This window comes from Cupressus sempervirens, chromosome 11 (genome assembly GCF_028749045.1).
Source record: "Cupressus sempervirens isolate cs-2001-9-10 chromosome 11, ASM2874904v1, whole genome shotgun sequence".
Lineage (NCBI taxonomy): Eukaryota > Viridiplantae > Streptophyta > Pinopsida > Cupressales > Cupressaceae > Cupressus > Cupressus sempervirens.
This window is the reverse complement of record NC_143128.1, coordinates 779,578,179-779,598,152: the sequence shown is the minus strand read 5'-3', so window position 1 is coordinate 779,598,152 and position 19,974 is coordinate 779,578,179. Positions and strand designations below refer to the sequence as shown.

Sequence of the window (19,974 nt, the reverse complement as noted above, 5' to 3'; positions counted from 1 at the left end):
AATTTTGATTTTTACTGAATACCTTATTTATTTCAGTCTTGTTTCATGGTTGTTGTTCCCTATTCCTTTCTATGTTATAAAACCATAAAAAACAAACCTTTTGCACTTCTGTCTAGTTCTGCAAGAAAACATAAATAAACATGAAAACAGATTTAAAAATATAAAATTACAGCAGATCAGCAGAAGAGATCCATCGGGGATCTTTCAAGGTGGCACAAACAAAATTATGCCAATATATTTTAAAATCATGAAGGATAACCTTTATGAATATCTTTAATATTGGGTCCTTATTATTTGAGCAATTGCCCATCTTTTATCGAGCTCATAATTCTTTTAAATATTCAAACCAGTGGAGTTACTCTTTTAATTGGAAATTAATTTATCTTTGGACCGATCGCTGGCTTGCACATGCCACCTCGGCCCTCTAAGTGCATTTACAGGCTGCTTATTTATGCTTTCGCCAAATCCATGCGAGTAACTTTTGTTGTTCAAGTTTTCTTTATGCTTTGCAATTTTATCTCACAGAAACAAGCCGAGTTTGTGATAACAATCGAAATCATTGGGAGAAGCTCCGCAATTATTGTGAGTCTAACAAATAGATTCAGCTCTGCCAACTTCATTTACAACATTGCTAGTTAGCATTCCGCCTGCATCACGAGCTAGTGATCTCGAGTCCTCTCTAGGCAGCATATTGTAGGTTATGCAATCATTGCTTCTTACTACGCTGCCATTCATATAGATTGCTAGCTGCTATATTGTTATGCAAACATTGGTCTTATTACATTTCTATGAATTGTTTGTCGATTGAACTGTTGTAAAATCACTGGACATCATTACGATGCCATGCATAGAGATTATTTTCTAGTAACACTGTCATGCAAAATCATAAGTTGTCTTTGTGATTCACTATAAATAATTCATATTACATTCCATTGGCAGATTTTGTATATGAAATGCTTTATAAGAAAGCACCAAAATACTTTTGTGCAAATTAATCACCCTGACTTATATAGAGGTGTTGGCAATATGCCTCTAAGATAAGATCAGCTTGTGATGCCATGAATATAACATTAAATATAGAATACTCAATTTGATACTTGATTTTCATATGATCTCGGGATCTCCTAGGAAGCAGCCCCAAGATAGGTAGGGTCAAGCCAAATGGGTGAGAGGCGAAAACATCTCTATAAGAACAAAGGAGAGTCAGAAATAAAAATTATCTAATCATAAAACTATATAAATAAAATTGAGTCAGCTCATGGTTGTCTCATACATAACTCTTGTTGTCAAGTCGAGCGGTGGATGATCCGGCAAATTAGTAGCCCACTGAAATCCTTGGCCAAGGTAGGTTAGTGGCATGCTTGTCACAACGATCACTAGAGGTAAGAGTGCTAGCTGACAAATGGAGGGTTGATGGAGGATATCCATAGCATTGTCTATTGCTTAGTCTACACTCTAACACCGGAATGATTGGGTGGTAGGACCACAGTGCCCCAAGCCTAATCTCGAGGTAGAGAGGGTATTTCTCGAATGCGATTGTGTGGGAATAAGTTAAGGTTTTTGGTTGGGAGGTTAAGCCCATGACAATGCTTCTCTTCACTAGATGTCGAGGCTTTTTCAACACGGTGACTGTCATCTGCTTCATATATGGTACTTGATTCTTTTGAACATTTCATTGATCATTGTCGTAATCTTGTATCATGTTATTTAAATTGATATATCCTTACGTTATAGTTGAAGATTGTAATAGGCTTGGACAGAAATTAGTTAAAGAAGTTATAGTAGTTTTCTTTCATGTGAATTAGATTAGTTCATTACTAATTCTGTTCTTTTTATAAAATGAAATAAGTTGATAGAATTTCTCTTCATGTGGAGTAGTTGTAACTACCATTATGTCATTTTGTTATGAATTTAGATTTACTTTAAAATATGGTTCTTAATTGGCTTTGGGAAAATAGCATGTCACATATGGTATCAGAGCGCTAGTTCAACTCTGAACCTTGGGCTCATCAGTTAACCACACTAGGAAAACTGATAATGTAGATTTAAATATTAATATGATGTACACTCAAATGACTCCACGCAAGAAATCTCGACACCCCATATTCTTTTATCTGATAAAGAACGTGTAAAAGCATGAATATTGCTACTGCTCCACACCCAAGGATGATGAAACCTTAGCAAAGGCATTGCAGCGAATCAAGAAAGAAAGGATCGGATGGACTCCTGCCAAGAAGGCAATATTGAGAAACAAACTTTTTGAGGCATGGAATGCCAAGCAAACCAATCCTCTTATGATCAATCGTAAAACATGTACAAGGAAGGATAAGCCCAAAGATGAAATTGGATGAAAAACCCAGGAATAGGGTATTTGATTAGTATTAAAATATTCTTTTGTTGTATCCTCAGGAGAGGAATTTTTGTAAATAATGATGTTGTAGTTGCAAATGGCAAATTTTGCTAGATATAATAAAATAAGCAATTAGCAATACTTCTTTTGTTGCATTTAATCTTTCTGAGCAATCATATACCTTTGAATGGGAGCATGACATTGATTAAGAAACACTTGTATACTTCAGGAAACTTTAAAACTTAGATACATGACCAATAACAGAAACATTGTAGAAAATGAGGTGACCAATGGTGCCAACCCCCTAAACTCCTCGAATCTATTGCTCCAGGTTTTGCGAGGCACGCAAACAAAGTTAGAAAACATGGAAAAGTAAATGAATGAATGGCAGCCCAGATTGGGTGAGGTCAAGAGGAGACTCACTCCTCACTTCCACCTAGAACTAAACCTGAGTATTTTGGCCACAATGAAAGGGGTACTCAAGGCTTACCTAACCAAGCTGAGAAACAAGAGATAGTTAATGACTTATCCACCGATATTAAAAAGATCAAACCACCTAGGTTCTAAGACTCTGAATCTGGAGAGGATGTAGAGGCCCGGTTAACTGAGATGGAACAATATTTCAAAATCAGGATTTTCTTTGAAACATTCAAGGCAGTATGGGAAATATATCATCTCTCCAGTAAAGCGGCTACTTGGTGTGGAAACACCAAAATAGAGCTCAACATTAAGATAATTGAAATTACATGGGACAAGTTCGTCTCCAATTTTAAAAACGGATGGCTGCCCTAGACCTTCTACGATTAGAAACTGTTAGACATCCACAATCTTAAGCAAGGGGATTTGAGTGTGCACAAATACAAAAGTTCACTCAATTGCTGAAGTATGTTCCCCCGTATCAGCAAGACAAGAACTTGAAGGTTAGAAAGTTCGTTATGGGCTTGAATAATAGAATCGAGGGAGCAGTGGATGTCCTCGCTCTGCGGACTATGGAGGAAGCTCTTTCTTGAGTCATTAGACAAGAACACAAAATCAAAAGGGATGATTCTAACCGCGATAATAAGAGGAAAACTAGTTGGAATACAAATAGCCCAGACTCAAGGACACATAAAAAGCATTTTAAGAACTTCAAGACCAACAAACAAGAATCCAAAGGAAATGGTGGCAAGGAGTCCAAAGGTAACTCTAGTTTTAACGAAGGCAATAAACGAAATGAAAAGAAAGGACCATTGTCAGGATGTTTTACATGTGGTGGAGATCACTAAGCCAACAAGTGTCCTAGCAAGCCAAAAACCAACCAGCCACCACGACTCCCACTACCTCTACAATAGGTCATCTATCAACAAAGGATACATGCAATACTGCACAATAAATAAGCCGAACAATAGATGGGTCCAATAGAGACCTTGGATAAGATCTATGGAAACCCTATTTCTATACTAATTGATATAGGAGCAACTGAATATTTTATCTCCCCAAAATTGTTGAGTAGATTCCCTAAGAGAACTGGATTTATGGCAAAAGCGTGGACCGTTGATTATGAAAACTAGACAAGGGCTAAGGTAGAGCAGTGTCTGTTTGAGGCCTGGGTTGACTTCCCGATCTTCTCTAGAGAAGTGAATCTATATGTAGAATAAGGAAAAAGTAGATTGTCTTGCCAACATAGTAGAGTGTCTAGATGATTGAAAAAATCCTATGAATATTCAAGGAATTATGCATTAGGTTAAACCAAGTCAGATCTCAACCATGTAATTTAAGAGATACATAAGAAAAGGGTGTGAAATATTTGTTGTAAAGATATAAGACTTGAGGGAACCTGTAGAAACCACTTAGCAAGATGACATCTTTGAAGATGTGAAAATGAGAGAAAAATTGAAAGAATTCTTTGAGGACAAGTATCCATATCTTAAGAAATTTCAAGTTGTGCTCCCAAAAGAACTCCCTGGTTTACCTCCATCTAGAGTACTTGATTTCACTATAGATTTGGTACCCGAAGTAGAGCCCATATCTTGATTTCACTATAGATTTGGTACCCGAAGTAGAGCCCATATCAAGAGCACCCTATCGAATGACCATTGTCGAATTAATGGAACTACAAGTGTAGTTGCAAGACTTACTAGATAAGAAACTTATTTGACCTAGTGGTTCACCTTGGGGAGCTCCAATGTTGTTTGTCAGGAAGAAGGAAGGAACTATCAGGTTGTGCATAGATTATAGGATGTTTAACAAGGTCACCATTAAGAATAGGTATCCGCTTCCAAGAATTGATGATCTATTCGATTAGATGAGAGGAGCAATCACATTTTCTAAGATTGATTTAAGGTCTAGATATCATCAGCTTCAGATCAAGGAAGAGGACATTCACAAAACTGATTTCAGAACTCGGTACGACCACTATGAATTCACAGTACTACCCTTTAGACTAACCAACGCCCCGACAACTTTCATGAACCTAATGAACAACATTTTTCAAGACTATTTGGATAAATTTGTGTTTAATTTTTATTGATGATATTCTCATCTATTCCCAAAATAAAGAGGAACATCAAAAGTATTTAGAGATAGTCTTAGAGAGGCTACAAGAGCATAAATTGTATGGGAAACTACCCAAGTGTTCTTTTTATCAAAAGGAAATTCAATACCTAGGGCACATTATAATAGTTCAAGCGATAGCCATTGATCCCACCTAGATTAAGGCAATCAAAGATTGGCCAATGCCTAAGAATGTGTTAGAGATTCATGGGCTTAGCTGAATTCTACAGAAAATTTGTTAGAGATTTCTCCAAAATTGCTTATCCCATCATCTCACTCCAAAGAAAGGGAAAGAAGTTTAATTGGACTGAAAAATGTCAAGCAGCCTTCGAATATCTTTAGGAAAAATTAACTACCACCCCAATACTTAGAGTACCTAATCCACAAGGTCAATTCATAGTTATAAAAGATGCATCTAGGGAGGAGTTAGGAGAAATATTAATGCAAAAAGATCAAGTTATTGCCTATGAATCTAGAAAATTGAAATATTATGAACAAAATTATGCCTCGCACGACTTGGGATTAGCAGTCATTGTTCATGCTCTTAAGATGTGGAGGCACTACCTGGTAGGGAAACCATTCAAATCTGGTTAGACCATCATGGACTAAAATATATATTTACTCACCCTAACCTCAATGCTCGTCAAAGAAGATGGCTAGAGTTTCTAGCAGACTATGACTTCGAGATCAATTATATTAAAGGCAAAGAAAACAAGGTATGCTTTAAGCTGGCAAAGGCATATATTAGCTATGGTGGTGATAAATACTAGGCTCAAGGAGCAGGTACTACAGTGTCTACTTGGTGATGACATCTACAATGAGGTTAGTCAAGCACTTCTAAAAGACCCCCAAGACCCCAAATATGAAGGTTACCAACTAGAAGAAGATGGATTCTTGAGATACAAGGGTAGGATGTCTATTCCTAAGAATTCAGAAATTCGAAGAATGATTTTAGGAGAAATCCATACTGCTCCACTATCTGGACATCCTAGGGTGACCAAGATGTTAGCAGATGTGAAAACTTTGTACTTTTGGAAAGGGACGAAAAGAGAAATAACAGAATACATGGCAAGATGCCTCGAGTGTCAGAGGGTCAAGGCAGAGCACTATTATCCGGCTAGGCTATTGCATCCAAATGAGGTTCCAAAATGGAAGTGGCAGATAATTACCATGGATTTTATTAAAGGATTACCCATGACCGAGAACAAACACAATACCATCTTAGTGGTTGTGGATGGATTAGCCAAGATGGCTCATTTCATACCAGGTAATTTAACAAATGGAGCATTAGAGATTACTCACAAATTTGTTAATGAAATTCTCAGACTCCATGGAGTACCACAGAAGATTATATCTGACAAAGATGCTAGAATAACATCCAGGTTTTGGAAAACCTTGTTTTCAGCCTTGGGAACCAAGTTAAATATTAGTTTTGCCTATCACCTTGAGACCGATGGACAAATGGAAAGGGTAAATCAGGTATTAGAAGATCTCCTAAGAGTATATTGCATGGATCGACAATACCAATGGGAAATGTATTTTCCCTTAGTAGAGTTTTCTTATAACAATTCCTACCAATTTGCTATCAAGATGGCACCTTTCAAAGCACAACCCCTGTAAGTTGGAACCAAGTCGAAGACAAGATTATCATCGGACCTAAGATGCTATTAGAGATGGAAGAACAAGTAGCTCAGATCCATCAAAGACTGAAAGAGGCAAACAACAGACAAAAAAGTTATGCAGATGCAAGAAGGATACCTTGAGAATTCTCTGTTGGAGAAACGATTCTTTTGAAGGTAAAACTACAGAAAAGCATTATCAAGTTTGGGAAGAACATCAAGATAGCCTCAAGATACGTGGGACTATTTGAGGTGTTAGAAGTCGTAAACCCAGTAGCCTATAGGATTGCACTACCTCTAGCCCTTGCCAGGATGCATGATGTATTCCACATATCATGCCTTAAGAAATATATCACCCATCATGAGCATATAATTGATTGGAACCTCTTGAAGGTATGAGATCCCAGGGTGGTGGATATAGAATCATTTAAAATACTCGAGGTGCGTAAGCTTCGCTTACAAAATCGGGAAATAACCTAGTGCAAGGTCCAATGGGACCAATATATAGAGGAAAATGCTACCTAGGAAGACTATGACGAGATCTTCTAGAATTTCCACACCTTTTCTCAAGGACTTAAACCATAAATGAACTCTGTTGTAATGCAACTTAGAACTTTGTATTGTTTATTTAAGTAGAATGTTGTTCCTTTTATATTATAAAGCTCATTAGGGACAATGAAACACAAGGGGGAGGATATATTACATCCCAAATTTTTGTCGATTTAAATAATCATATAGCTGTTATATATTTCATGTGAATGTCAGTTGGATAGTTAAATCAGCTGAATGTCATGATCATGCGAAATGGAAATATGGTTGTTCGTTTTGAATCATGTAAGATGACTTGTCAGTTGTTCGTTTTGAATCATGTAAGATGACTTGTCAGTTATTCATTACAATTTTTAACAGAAAATGAATATTTATTATTTTACAAGAAATTATAAAAGTTAGTTGTTTAGTGGAAATGGTGGTTAGTCGTTAAGATGATTATGAAATAACTTTTTGATTAAAGTTATCTTGATTTAAATTGAGGAGTATGTTATTATCATGGAAATCCTTATTGGTTGTAGGAGAAGACGAAGGGGGGAAGTATTGCTAAACGGGAGCTAGGGGTTGGGGCACCAAAAGTCCATTGGCAGGCCATCAGATATGGATTCTAACCATCTTGGTTAAGGATTTAATGAATGGGCAAGAAAGAGTATGCCTTCGACAACCATGAGCTACCCAATCAATTCATAACACTTATCAAGAAAACACTAAGCATTTAAATAATAAAAATTTGTTACCTTTTCTATTTGAGATCATTGTGTAGCCTCTTGATTATATTTTCATATATTGACACCATGTTATCTTGGCACCTATAATTGCACTTACATATATGTGTGTGTGTGTGTGTGTGTGTGTGTGTGTGTGTGTGTGTGCGTAAATCAATATAATGATACAAAAGAAACATGTGATTAAGTTTATGCACATATATGTATATATGTACATACAAGTAGAGGTGGCGCAAATAGCATGATGCCAATATATTTTAAAATCATGAGGAAGTAAACCTTTATAAATATCTTTAATATTGGGTCCTTATTATTTGAACGATTGCCCATCTTTTATTGGGCTCATAATTCTTTTAAATATTCAAACCGATGGAGTTATTCTCTTAATTGGAATTTTATTTATCTTTGGACCGATCGTTGGCTTGCAATCGCCACCTCAGCCTCTTCTTGTAACCAAGAGTGCATTTACGGGCTGCTTATTATGCTTTCACCAAGTCCATGCAAGCACCTTTTGTTGTGCAATTTTTCTTTATGCTCTGCAATTCTATCTCACAGCAACAAGCCGAGTTTATTACAACAATCGAAATCATTGGGAGAAACTCTGCAATTATTGTGAGTCTAGCAGATAGATTCGGCTCTATCAACTTCATTTCCAACATTGCCAATTAGTATTCCGCCTGCATCACGAGCTAGTGATCTTGAATCCTCTCTAGGCATTGTATTACAGGTTATGCAATCATTGTTTCTTACTACGTTGTTGTTCATATAGATTGTTTGTTGCTATAATGTTACGTAGATATTGGTCTTATTACATCGCTATGAATTGTTTGCCAATTGAACTATTGTACAATCATTGAACATCATTACGATGTCATGCATATAGATCGTTTTCTGGCAACACTATCATGCAAAATCATAATTTGTCTCTATAATTCATTGTAATTTATTCATATTACATTCCGTAGGCAGATTTTGTGTATGAAATGCTTTATAAGCAAGCATCAAAATACTTTTGTGCAAATTAATCACCCTGAGTTATATAGAGGTGTTGGGAATATGCCTCTGAGATCAGATCAGCTTGTGATGCCATGAATATAACATTAAATATAGAATACTCAATTTGATACCTGATTTTATGATCTTAGGATCTCTTACGAAACACCCCTAAGACCGGATGCGTTAAGCCAAATGGGTGGGAGGGGAAAACATCCCTATAAGAACAAAAGAGAGTCATAAATATAAGCTATCTAATCATAAAACTGTATAAATAAATCTGAGTCAGCTCATAGTTGTTCGATACAAACTCTTGTTGTCAAGTCAAGTGATGCGTGATCGGGAAAATTAGTAGCCCACTCAAATCCTTGGCCCAAGTAGGTTAGTCGCATGCTTGTCACAACAATCACTAGAGGTCAGAGTGCTAGCTAATAGAGAGGAGGTTGACGGAGGATATCTATGGCCTTGTTTGTTGCTTAGCCGATGCTTTAACACTCAAATGCTCAGGTGGCAGGCCCAAGGTGCCCCAAACCTAATCTCGGGATAGGGAGGGCCTTTCTCAAATGAGATTGTGTGGGGGATAAGTTAAGGTCTGTGGTTGGGAGGTTAAGCCCATGACAATGCTTGTCCTCTTCACCAAATGGCGAGGCTTGCTCAACACAGCGACTGTCATCTGCTTCATGTATGGTATTTGATTCTTTTGTACTTTTTGTTTATCATTGTCATATTTTTGTATCATGTTATTTAAATTGATATATCCTTACATTATCTTTAAAGATTGTAATAGACTTGGACATAAATTAGTAATAGAAGTTGAAGTAGTTTCTTTCATGTGAACTAGATTAGTTCGTTACTAATTCTATTCTTTTTATTGAATGAAATAAGCTGATAGAATTTCTCTTCATGTGAAGTAGCTATTGTAACTACCATTATGTCATTCTGTTATGAATCTAGATTTACTTTAAAATATGGTTCTTAATTGGCTTCAGGAAAATAGCCTGTTACACCTATGACCAAGGAGGAAACATCCATAAAACATTGTGAAGATGTATAAGTTAATGTCATGCCCACACATTTGTTTGCTTGTGCTTCCTGTAATTGGCATTGTATTTTGTCAAAATACTATGTATAGGTCATGGTTGTACATGTTGCATTAAGTGCTTGTCGGTGTTTTGGTTTCACCATTTTTATGAATATTCCTTGTGATTATTGTTTACACATTAAGTGACGTGTTTTCCACATGAGATATAGTTTATTTTATGTTCCAAAATTCTCCAAAAACTTATTTGACTTGCAAGTATTTCCAGGTCAAAATGTCAAGCACGTTACTTGCCCAAAAACTTGCCAATGATTTTGAAAAATTCACGAGTAAATACAAAAAATTGCTAGTTTTGTATTAAAAGCTTGTCCAAATTCATATAATTTTTTTTCTCTTGCTTGTAGTTAAAAAAACACAATTTTCGTTCATGGTAAAGGTTTCAAGGCCTTAATTTAAGCTGCCCCTGGATCACGCCAAGTGTTGCACCTTGACTTGGTTAGAAGCACTGCCCTCAAATCCCTACAACGCGCACAACTCCTTGACCCTACTAGATATATTACCCCAACACCCCCATTAGGGATACTACCTCTCAAGCTCATTGAGTCTCCACTCTCAAATCCCCCTTAGTTAGTGGAATCTGTTAAATAAATAACTTGATTACAAAGAGGGGGTGATGGGGAATTGGGATATAACTCAAGTGTGCATAATTAGACAATATTATTGTACAACTTTCAGAAAATCTCCTTCGATGAGGCAACATTTACATATGAAATGGCTAGGGAAGTGATATTATAACTCATTTCGAGTTGAACTTGTCTTTTGGTCTATGGTGTGTATTAAATTCTAACTTCGATTTGTATATCATGGATATTAGTAATATGTATGTTTTTGAAGAATATTTTTAAAAATTTATGTATATTAAATATTTTTAAAATTGCTGAGTTATTCTCAACCCCCAAGTTTTTTATTTTTTTGGGCATCAAGTTATCATTGAGTCCAAGTTTTTCAATTGTGATTTTCTGCATTTTTTAACATTTGTTTAGTCCACTCACATTTGTATAGATGGTACTCCTCTACTTGTCAATTGTCGGTTTGTTGCTTGCATGGAGATGCATGTACGGTAGTATGTAAAATGCTTGTGAGGACTTAATGGATTCTATTACAAGCATACTCTAAGATGCATTTGTTATATTTCTTCTATCTAGATTACAGATGTAATTATGATTATATAATATATGTGACATTAAACCATAGTTCCAAAAATCGCCATGAAATCGCCGAAATCGCGATAAGATTCATGGCTCCCGATTTTTTTGGAATCGGAAATTGCTGGTGGCGATTTTTTCGTGTGAATCGCCTGAATCGCCAAAATCGGCGATTCATGGCAAAAATCGCCAAAATCGCCATCGTGAATCTCCAGAAATCGGCCGCGGCAGCAAGGATAAAAAGTTCAATTTTTTAAAAAAAACACATGTTTTATTTGCTTTCTAAGTTGACTTTCCTCTTTGTTATAACCCTAAAGAGCCTTCTATTTGCTTAGTATGAGTAGAAGAGAGGAAGAGTGAGAGAGAAGAAGAGAAAAGAGAATCCATAGGTTTCCAACCGGCAAGAAGGAAGAGCACCAAAGAGATCGGAAGTCCATTTGGGGAGGCCATAAATTGCATTGGGAGCATTAAGGAGTCAATATCAACACTCCTCAACTCATTTGCAAGAGGTAAGTGTTGGTTTTTTTTTTGCATGTTAGTGTAGTATGCATTTTTTGTTAAATTTTTTTAGTGTTCATTTGCAAATCTTGAATGTTTTTTATTTTTAGTTTTACTAAATTGCAAACTAGGGTTTGTTGTTTTGTAGTTTTTGTTTATTAGTTGCAAACTTTGATTTTTTACATGAATTTTTTTATTGCAGCAGCCCTTTGCTTTCATTTTCCAATTTCCACAATGGGTAAAAAAGATGAATGCTGGAAATATAATGAAGAGTTTCCTGGGAGAACCAAATATCAAACAAAATGTATATTTTGCAAAGAAAAAATAAATTCGGGAGGTATGTATAGATTGAAATACCACATTGCTGGCATACCTGGCCATGATGTCACAGTTTGCACTCAACAAACCGCTGAGGCAAAATGCTCTTGTTTAGTGGCATTAGAAAAAATTGAACAAGACAAGTTGACTAAGAAAATGCAACTTGAAGGGTTAAGAGGTATTGGCTCCCGTGCTCCCACATCCGCAACCGCATCTACATCTGCAAGTGCATCTGCATCAGCTTCCACATCCGTAGGTTGTGTTGGGGAGGGTTCTTCTAGGCCTCCTTTTCATCCTAGTGCTAGTGCTCATGTGAGTGTTAGTGGTAGTCGGTCTCATACTGAGACAGAGTCCAACACCAACCTATTGCGGCCTAGAGTGCGGAAAAGCAGAATGGATAGTTACTTTGTGCCCCGCACTACTCCTGGCTCCCAACCCACGCTTGAGGGCATGGGTTTGAACAAGGAGATTCATGATGCTGCCAGAAAAGAGATTTGCAAATTCTGGTACTTTTGCAACATTCCATTTATTGCAGCCAAGTAATTGATTCTTTTTTCTTTGTTATCTTCAAAGTTAAAGTTAAAAGTAAAAGTAAAACTTTAATTATATCTACTTGTTTTATGATTTTAGTTTTTGACATCTAAATTTCTAATCAATATCATTATCTATTTGTGACAGGACTCCTTATTGGCAGAACATGATAGATGCAGTTGCCATTTGTGGTCCGGGGTTTAAAGCCCCAACTGAGGCTGAGTTGAGTGAATACCTCCTGGAGGAAATGGTTGAGGATATGAGGCATGAGCTTGAGGACAACCGAAAGGAGTGGATCGAAAAGGGTTGCACCATCATGACTGATGGTTGGACAGATAGGAGGGGAAGAACACTCCTCAATTTTCTTGTATCTTGTGGAGGTGATTGATCATTCTACTTTCCTACATACATAATTTTGAATCGTGATTGACTATTTCAAATTTTGATTTGTTGATTGCTAATAGTAATTATAATTCGTTGTTTTGTTACTTGTAGGATATACCATGTTCCTCAAATCCATTGATGCTTCTGCTCATGTAAAAAACGCCACATACTTATGTGCGGTTATTGAGGAAGTTATAGCAGAGGTGGGGGAACAACATGTGGTGCAAGTGGTGACGGATAATGCAGCAAGTTATGTTGCTGCAGGTAAACTTTTAACTTTTTAAGTTTTGAAAATAAATTTATTTGAATTTTGAACTTTTTCTAATTCTAACTTAGAATTTCTAAGTTTCCTAAGTTCTAAGTTCTAACATGTTTGAAATTTGAATTTCTAATTATCTTAAAATTGTTGTAGGCAAACTTTTGATGGAGAGGCACCCCACCATATTTTGGTCCCCTTGTGCAGCACACTGCCTTGACCTCATGTTGGAGGAAATTGGCAAACTTGAGTGGGTCAAGTCATGTGTGGAAAGGGCAAAAAACATATGTAAGTTTATTTATAATCATTCATTTGTCCTTAGCACAATGAGGAAGTACACAGGAGACAAAGAGTTAGTTCGTCCAGGGATCACGAGGTTTGCCTCGAATTTCATCACCTTGCAGTCCTTGTTGACATCAAGGGATGATTTGAGGAGCATGTTTGTTGGGCGGGAGTGGATTTCATCTTCCTATGCTACGACCACTGCAGGGATAGATGTGGTGGATTGCATATTTGATGATGATGGTTTTTGGAAACCTGCTAGAGAAATACTTAAGGTAATTTTATTGCAATTTAACATTTAATATTTTACAGTTTACTATGCTAATTGTTTAATGATTTAGTTTTACCTTATATTATTGAATTATTCTATGTTTAAGTTTTGACTCAAATTTTTGTTTTACTTTATATGTAGGCCACTGAGCCTCTTGTATCTCTCCTACGAACTGCTGATGGGGAGAAGCCCTCTATGGGCTACATATATGAGGGCATGGATAGGGCCAAGGAGGCCATTAGAGCTCAGTATGCAGGAGTGCGGGAGAAGTATGCCCCTATTTGGGACATCATTGATAGGAGATGGCAGAATCAGCTCCACAGACCCATCCATGCAACAGCTTACTTTTTGAATTCGGCATTTCGTTTCCGTCCTGACTTCAAGGCGGATGAGGAGGTTCTCACCGGATTATATACAGTGATCCAGAGGTTGAGTACTGATGAGGATAGCAGTGCTGCAATTATTGAGCTTGATAAGTTCAATAATAAAGAAGGGCCACTTTTCTCTAGCAGGGTAGCCATAGATGCTCGGGAAACAATACAGCCAGGTAAAAATTAAATAATATATTCAATGTTCATGAATCTAGATTCTAAACTTAAAGTTGATTATGTAATTTTAGAGTTAACTTGTAATTTGTAATTTGTAAATGAGACTAATTATTTTTATTTTCCCTTATTTCAGATAGATGGTGGCAAATGTTTGGGGCCACAACCCCAAAACTTCAAAAAATTGCCATCCGTATTCTGAGTCAGCCAAGCAGCGCTTCTGGATGTGAGCGCAGTTGGTCCATGTTCGAGCACATCCACTCGAAGAGGAGAAACAGGTTGACAGTGTAGAGGTTGAATGATCTTGTCTTCGTTCATTACAACCTCCGTCTTAGGATCAGACAGATTTTGGGCACTGACTCCTCTCCGATCATTCTGGAGGAGATTGATCCAGAATCAGAGTGGCTCACAGAGGTTGTAGATCCAGTCTTCATTGAGGAAGACCGTGCGTGGATTGACCAGGTGGATATAGAGGCTAAGGCAGCTAGAGCACGTTCTTCAGGCAGTGGTAGACGCACACGTGCACGCACAGACACAGGCCCTAGCGACATTCGTGAGCCCATCTTATATGCGGGAGATATGGCTCGACAGTCCTCTAGGACCTACATTAGACGCCTTGCTACTAGGCAGACTGGATACTCAGAGGCTGAGGCTGAGGCTGTAGCCGAGCTTGAGGATGATGTTGAGGATGATGATGACTATGAGCCTGAGGCTTGAGCTGGAGCCTTGTTTTTATATTTTGTTTACAGATATTGATACTGAATCATTGATAGACATATGTTTCAAAGTTTCAAACTTTCATGGATCTTCATCTTAGATTCTTACATAAATTTATGATTTGATGTCTTATGGATCATCTTACATACATTCTATGATTTAAATCATTATGATCATTTGATTTCTATTTACTTCAGCTAGCCTACAATTTACATTTTAGAATCTTAGATAACATAGTTACGTATGTGATGGATTTTATGTTTCATGTTTATGTATGTTAAGTTTTAACTTCTATTTGATGATGTTATAGTGTGCTTAAGTTATATTCAATAAAGGGTGCATGAAATAAGTTTTAAATTGTTAAAATCTTTAAATTTAAAGGGTTTTTTCAAATTTGCCGATTCATCGCCGATTCATTGCCGATTCACGATTCGATTCGGCCTTGCCGATTCCGATCCGATTCCGATTCACGTTTCTTTGCATTAAACCCCTTTGGATGATTTTACAATGCTTTGTTATTATATATGTGGAGTAGTTATAGATGGTATTCCTCTACTTGTCAATTGTTGGTTTGTTGCTTGCATGAAGATGCTTGCGAGGACTTCATGGATTGTATTACAAGCATACTCTAAGATGCATTTGTTATATTTCCTCTATCTAGAATACCGATGTAATTATGATTATAATATGTGACATTAAACCCCTTTGTGTGATAACTCCAACCAGTTATAACTTCAACAAACACTAAATTCTTTACTAATTCGATTGTTTGACATTTCGTCAAACACTTTGCAAGCAAGCTCTAATACCACTGTAATATCCCTTGCCCAAACTGACTAATTTGAGCTCAAACTATATTGTCAAACACTTGTATGTTGCCTTTCTCTTTTTTTATTTTTTTGTGTTTCAGATTATTTGATATAGTTTGAATTATGCTAAGAAATTCAGAATGTTCACAAATGATATTACAATACCTCTTACAATGAACTAACATGCAAGTGCAGTTCTTTTTAGTATTTTCAATGCATATACATGGAAACTAGATATGGAATGCATACCTACAGCCAACTAACATTTTGACAAACAATTGGCATACAACTATTATGCTGATCATATATGCTATTAGATGGACATTTCGTCAAACAAATGGTATGCAACATATACCTCCTTTATGGAATTTATTCCCATATACAATGTTGCTATGAATTTTCCAAGACAAATGGGCTTACAATAATGACTACAACAATGCCAAATCAGATTCTGACTTATCACTTACAACAATAAAATTATATACTTAAGATTACAGTGCTAACTACTAATAGTTGCAAGAGGAGCCTAATAGTAGTGATGCCCACGGATGGAGATGAAAGTTGCAATCGGAATCAAAGCATAAATACTATAGCGTGGGTACTGTAGCACGGCACTGTTCACACATATTGTAGCAGCAAGGAAAAAATGATTACTAATGGCTGCCAAAGATGAATCTTCAGATCTGCACTTGATAGTCCTTCAATATTCTTCAAACCCTTCGGTTATTCCTTAAAGTACAAATAGAACTCCAGAATAAAGCTCTCCTAAATGCCAAATTCAATGGAAATTTCACCACCTCAAATGTTTGCAATGCTGAAAAAGTGACGCTCTCCAATGGCTTTCTGAAATTAGAAACCCTTAGTTTCTTCTCCCAAGTTCATATCAAATGAAATTGACAATAATCGGATGCCTAACAATAAAGCTCTTGCCTTTATTTATTCTTTTCCTTCACCTTTCTAGAAGGAAAATAAAATATTATTTAACTGCACTCTCTAGAAACTTCCCCCTTTCTAATGCAATAATTGGTTGTACTTCTAAAAAATGCACTCTCTAAAAGCTTCCCCCTTTTCAATACAATAATTAGTTGTGCTTCTAAAAAATTAAATTAATTAAATATAGTCACCTTTAGATTTATTTATTTTTTGACTTCAATTTAATTTATTTCTCCTTATTTCTCCACTTAGTCTTCGAAGAATGAAAAGCTAAGAACTCCACTGAGGGTCTAAAAGATGGGGGACATTACACTTTGGATGATTTTACATTGCTTTGTTATTATATGTGTGGAGTAGGTATGCTTGACCTATGAATTGAGTGCATAGGTATAAGGTTATTTCCCTACCTGAATATGTGGGTCTCTGTTATTCCCAATAGTGTTTATATCAAAGATGTCACTTCGGGCTAATGTGTATAGTAGCTGCTATTGTACATAGTTTGAGTACCAGACAATCCATGTTTTCCCTTAAGGTATTAGATCTGAATCATTGGTGATTCTAGACTTGAAGTGTTGTAGAAAACTTGTGTGTGATTTTAATTGTGATTGTTTATCCTCCATTTGCATGCAATTGCATTTCATGGGTTGAATCTTCTCTTGTTAAGATTTGTCAGCATATTTTTGAAGACTACATTGCAGATCTAAGTAAGAATTTTAGATTCTTAGAGCAAAACTTAAAGGTAGACGTGTGAAGGAGTGAGCATATTTTGATCAAACCCTTGATGGGATCTATGGAAGATCCGACAACATTATACTTTTCTTTCGAAGGTTAGTGCCTTCTACATTGGAAGTTCAGAATGTTGGAGCCTCTTACTCAATGAGATTGATGTCTGTTGTTGAGTTGGTGCTTAGTGAAGGCAATTGGCGTTTCTTTGTTGATATTTTTCATTGATGTCATTGATTGTTTTAGTATTTTTATCTTAGGCTTATCCTTTGATCCGACAATGATCTTACCAGCACAAGTTTTGGTCTATATTGCAGTTTTCATCCAGTCCTATTAGGTACGTCTCTGGTATAGTGTGTAGCGTGCTTTAACCGACTCTATCTCCAGTTCAAGATGACTTGTGGAAATGCAAATCCAGTATAAATAGGAAGCGACATCAACACAAAAGATGATGACAATGATGTTGATGTGATATGCGATATATGACATCGATCAGTTGATATTTGTTATCTTGTGAACTGACATATGTATTATAGCAGTAAAGTATAGTGATTATACAAAAGAACCTTGTACCTCAGCAAGAACAATATTTATTTTATATGCAGATGCAATTGTAACAGTTCAGTTTTGTATCTTATATTCTAGCAGCAAGCTCTTGGTTGTGATATCTGGATTTTGTATTTTGGGCAACGAGTTGCCTATGTATTTGGTTAGTTACTTAATACTTGAGAGTTAACCCTCTCTGTGGTTTTTTCATATCGGGTTTCTATTATGCGGTGTTGTGTTATTTGGTTATTGTTCATTTTCTTTTTGCAATTTTAATTATGAATATGTGGATAACTATTTAAAAGTTTTAATATTTTCAGAGAAATACTGATTCACCCTTCTCCTCTCAATATTCTAGATGTTAAAAAAATTGGTATCAGAGCTAGATCTTTTAGAAAAGTCCAACAACACAAAGGAGATTCAGAAGGTTAAATATATAGTGCCCAGGTTTACCATGGATCAAAAAGAGCTCGGGTCCATATTTGAAGATCTTGAAATTATTGAAGATGTAAACTGATTGCATCCCAGAATTAAAGATCAGATCTAGAAATTCAAGCCAGGCATAAAGAGGTAAGTAATGAACTCAAGTTAGCAAATGATATTATCCTTGATTTGAAAGCTAAGAGCGAACAAGATGAAAAGACCAAGGAATATCTGAATAGTATAAAGGGTAAATCTGATGAATGCAAGAAGTTAGAACAAGAAATTATATATCTAAAATCAGATTTACTAGAAACAAAGAAGCAAAAGAACAAGCTTGGAAAGGCTTGATGAAATATTAACAGCTCAAAGATCAGGGGTAAATAAACAGGGCTTAGGTTGTGATATCCGTGAACGCTCACATAGTAAACATGAAGAAAAGAAAGAATCTGATCTGGTAAAAGAAGCTAAAATCAAATTCGGTAAAGAAGACAAAGGTAAGTCTCCGGTAAAGAAACGGATAAGTAATAAACCCTTCTCCTTTATTGGTCAATGTTTTAATTGTAACAAGTTTGGTCGTGAAGCATTGAATTGTGTTGGCTAAAAATTTTGTACATCATTAACTACGACTTACAAAATTGTAACTTTAGGCAACATTTCATGAGATTTCTCTCTCCTGTCAGCAATAGGGGAGGCTCCCTTCTTACTGTAGGTGGCTTCGATAGGAACTTAACTGAAATTACAAAAAGGATGGTTCTCTTGATCAGTTTCTTTATTTTCAAGAATGATTTGCCTGCAACTCTAACTTTCCAACTTGACAAAAAGTGCCTTATTGCTACGATAATACCGATGACCCTGAAACTAACGTAAGAACAACACTAGGGGCAGCAGTTTACATTTTAAAATATGTGAAACAAAAACAAGAACCCAAAGTCTCATTTACTTGTTTCATATGAAGATTCAAGTAGAATAACCAGTAAGGCACAAAGTGTCTTATTGAATACCCTCAAATTCAATAACAACACTTGAAATTGAAGCCCAAAATCTTCAACTCTAAGTGATTACAGCCACTACTATCTATTACAATTTGTCCTCCTGTAGCACAAAGTCTTCAAAAGTTCAAATTGGCTCTAAATGCAATAGGCAGCTCAAAGTCTGCGTGATTAAATTCAAATCCCTCTTGATCAAAGCTCCAAAATTCACAATCAATATCCAAAAAATATCATCACATAACAACTTGAATCAACACAAAGTTGGAAAGCAAGTTGCCTCTTTTATTGAAAGCAATTTGATTTACATCCAACCAAGAGTGCACAATACAAATTGGCAGAATTTTCTTGCCTTGCCAAAAGATGATTATTTACAATGAGATCTCCTTTATATAGAAAAATAGGAGAGAGAAAGGTGGAGGAAAAAGAGGAAACCTTCAACCACCTTTGCTTATCTCTAACTAACTATTTTGACTTTATTCAAAATTGCACGCCTAATGCGATTGCAACTTAACTACATGAGCTGGTTATACAAGTGCATGCTATCCTGTACCTACAACATAGTCGCTCTTTACATGTAGCATTTCTACTACTAATCTACTTAAAAAATCTGATTTGAAGTATTCACATGGTATCAACCAGCTCTCCAAACTTCCGCTGGGACTCATGTACAACTGTAGCATCTGGTTCACCAGTGTGTTGCAAGATCATGGTAACCTTCTTGAGCATTGCTTGCTGCT

General features: G+C 36.2%; 2 protein-coding genes across 3 annotated transcripts in view; one reads left to right on the top strand and one right to left on the bottom strand.

The window, feature by feature from the left end:
- LOC149531907 (antimicrobial ginkbilobin-2-like protein) overlaps positions 1-19,974 on the bottom strand; it is a 114,099-nt gene that overhangs the window by 28,905 nt on the left and 65,220 nt on the right. The gene's annotated exons all lie outside the window — the stretch shown is intronic.
- LOC149531908 (uncharacterized) lies at positions 12,440-15,005 on the top strand. The gene is made up of 5 exons (XM_089811042.1): positions 12,440-12,739; positions 12,855-13,007; positions 13,156-13,556; positions 13,694-14,099; positions 14,234-15,005. Exons 1-5 carry the CDS (start codon positions 12,526-12,528, stop codon positions 14,386-14,388), a joined length of 1,329 nt encoding a protein of 442 aa, XP_089667168.1. The 5' UTR covers positions 12,440-12,525; the 3' UTR covers positions 14,389-15,005.

Coding starts and splice junctions, on each gene's coding strand:
- LOC149531908 (XM_089811042.1), top strand. CDS start 12,526: ATGATAGATGCAGTTGCCATTTGTGGTCCGGGGTTTAAAGCCCCAACT. Junction 12,740..12,854: donor TTTTCTTGTATCTTGTGGAG/GTGATTGATCAT, acceptor TGTTACTTGTAG/GATATACCATGTTCCTCAAA. Junction 13,008..13,155: donor AGCAAGTTATGTTGCTGCAG/GTAAACTTTTAA, acceptor AAATTGTTGTAG/GCAAACTTTTGATGGAGAGG.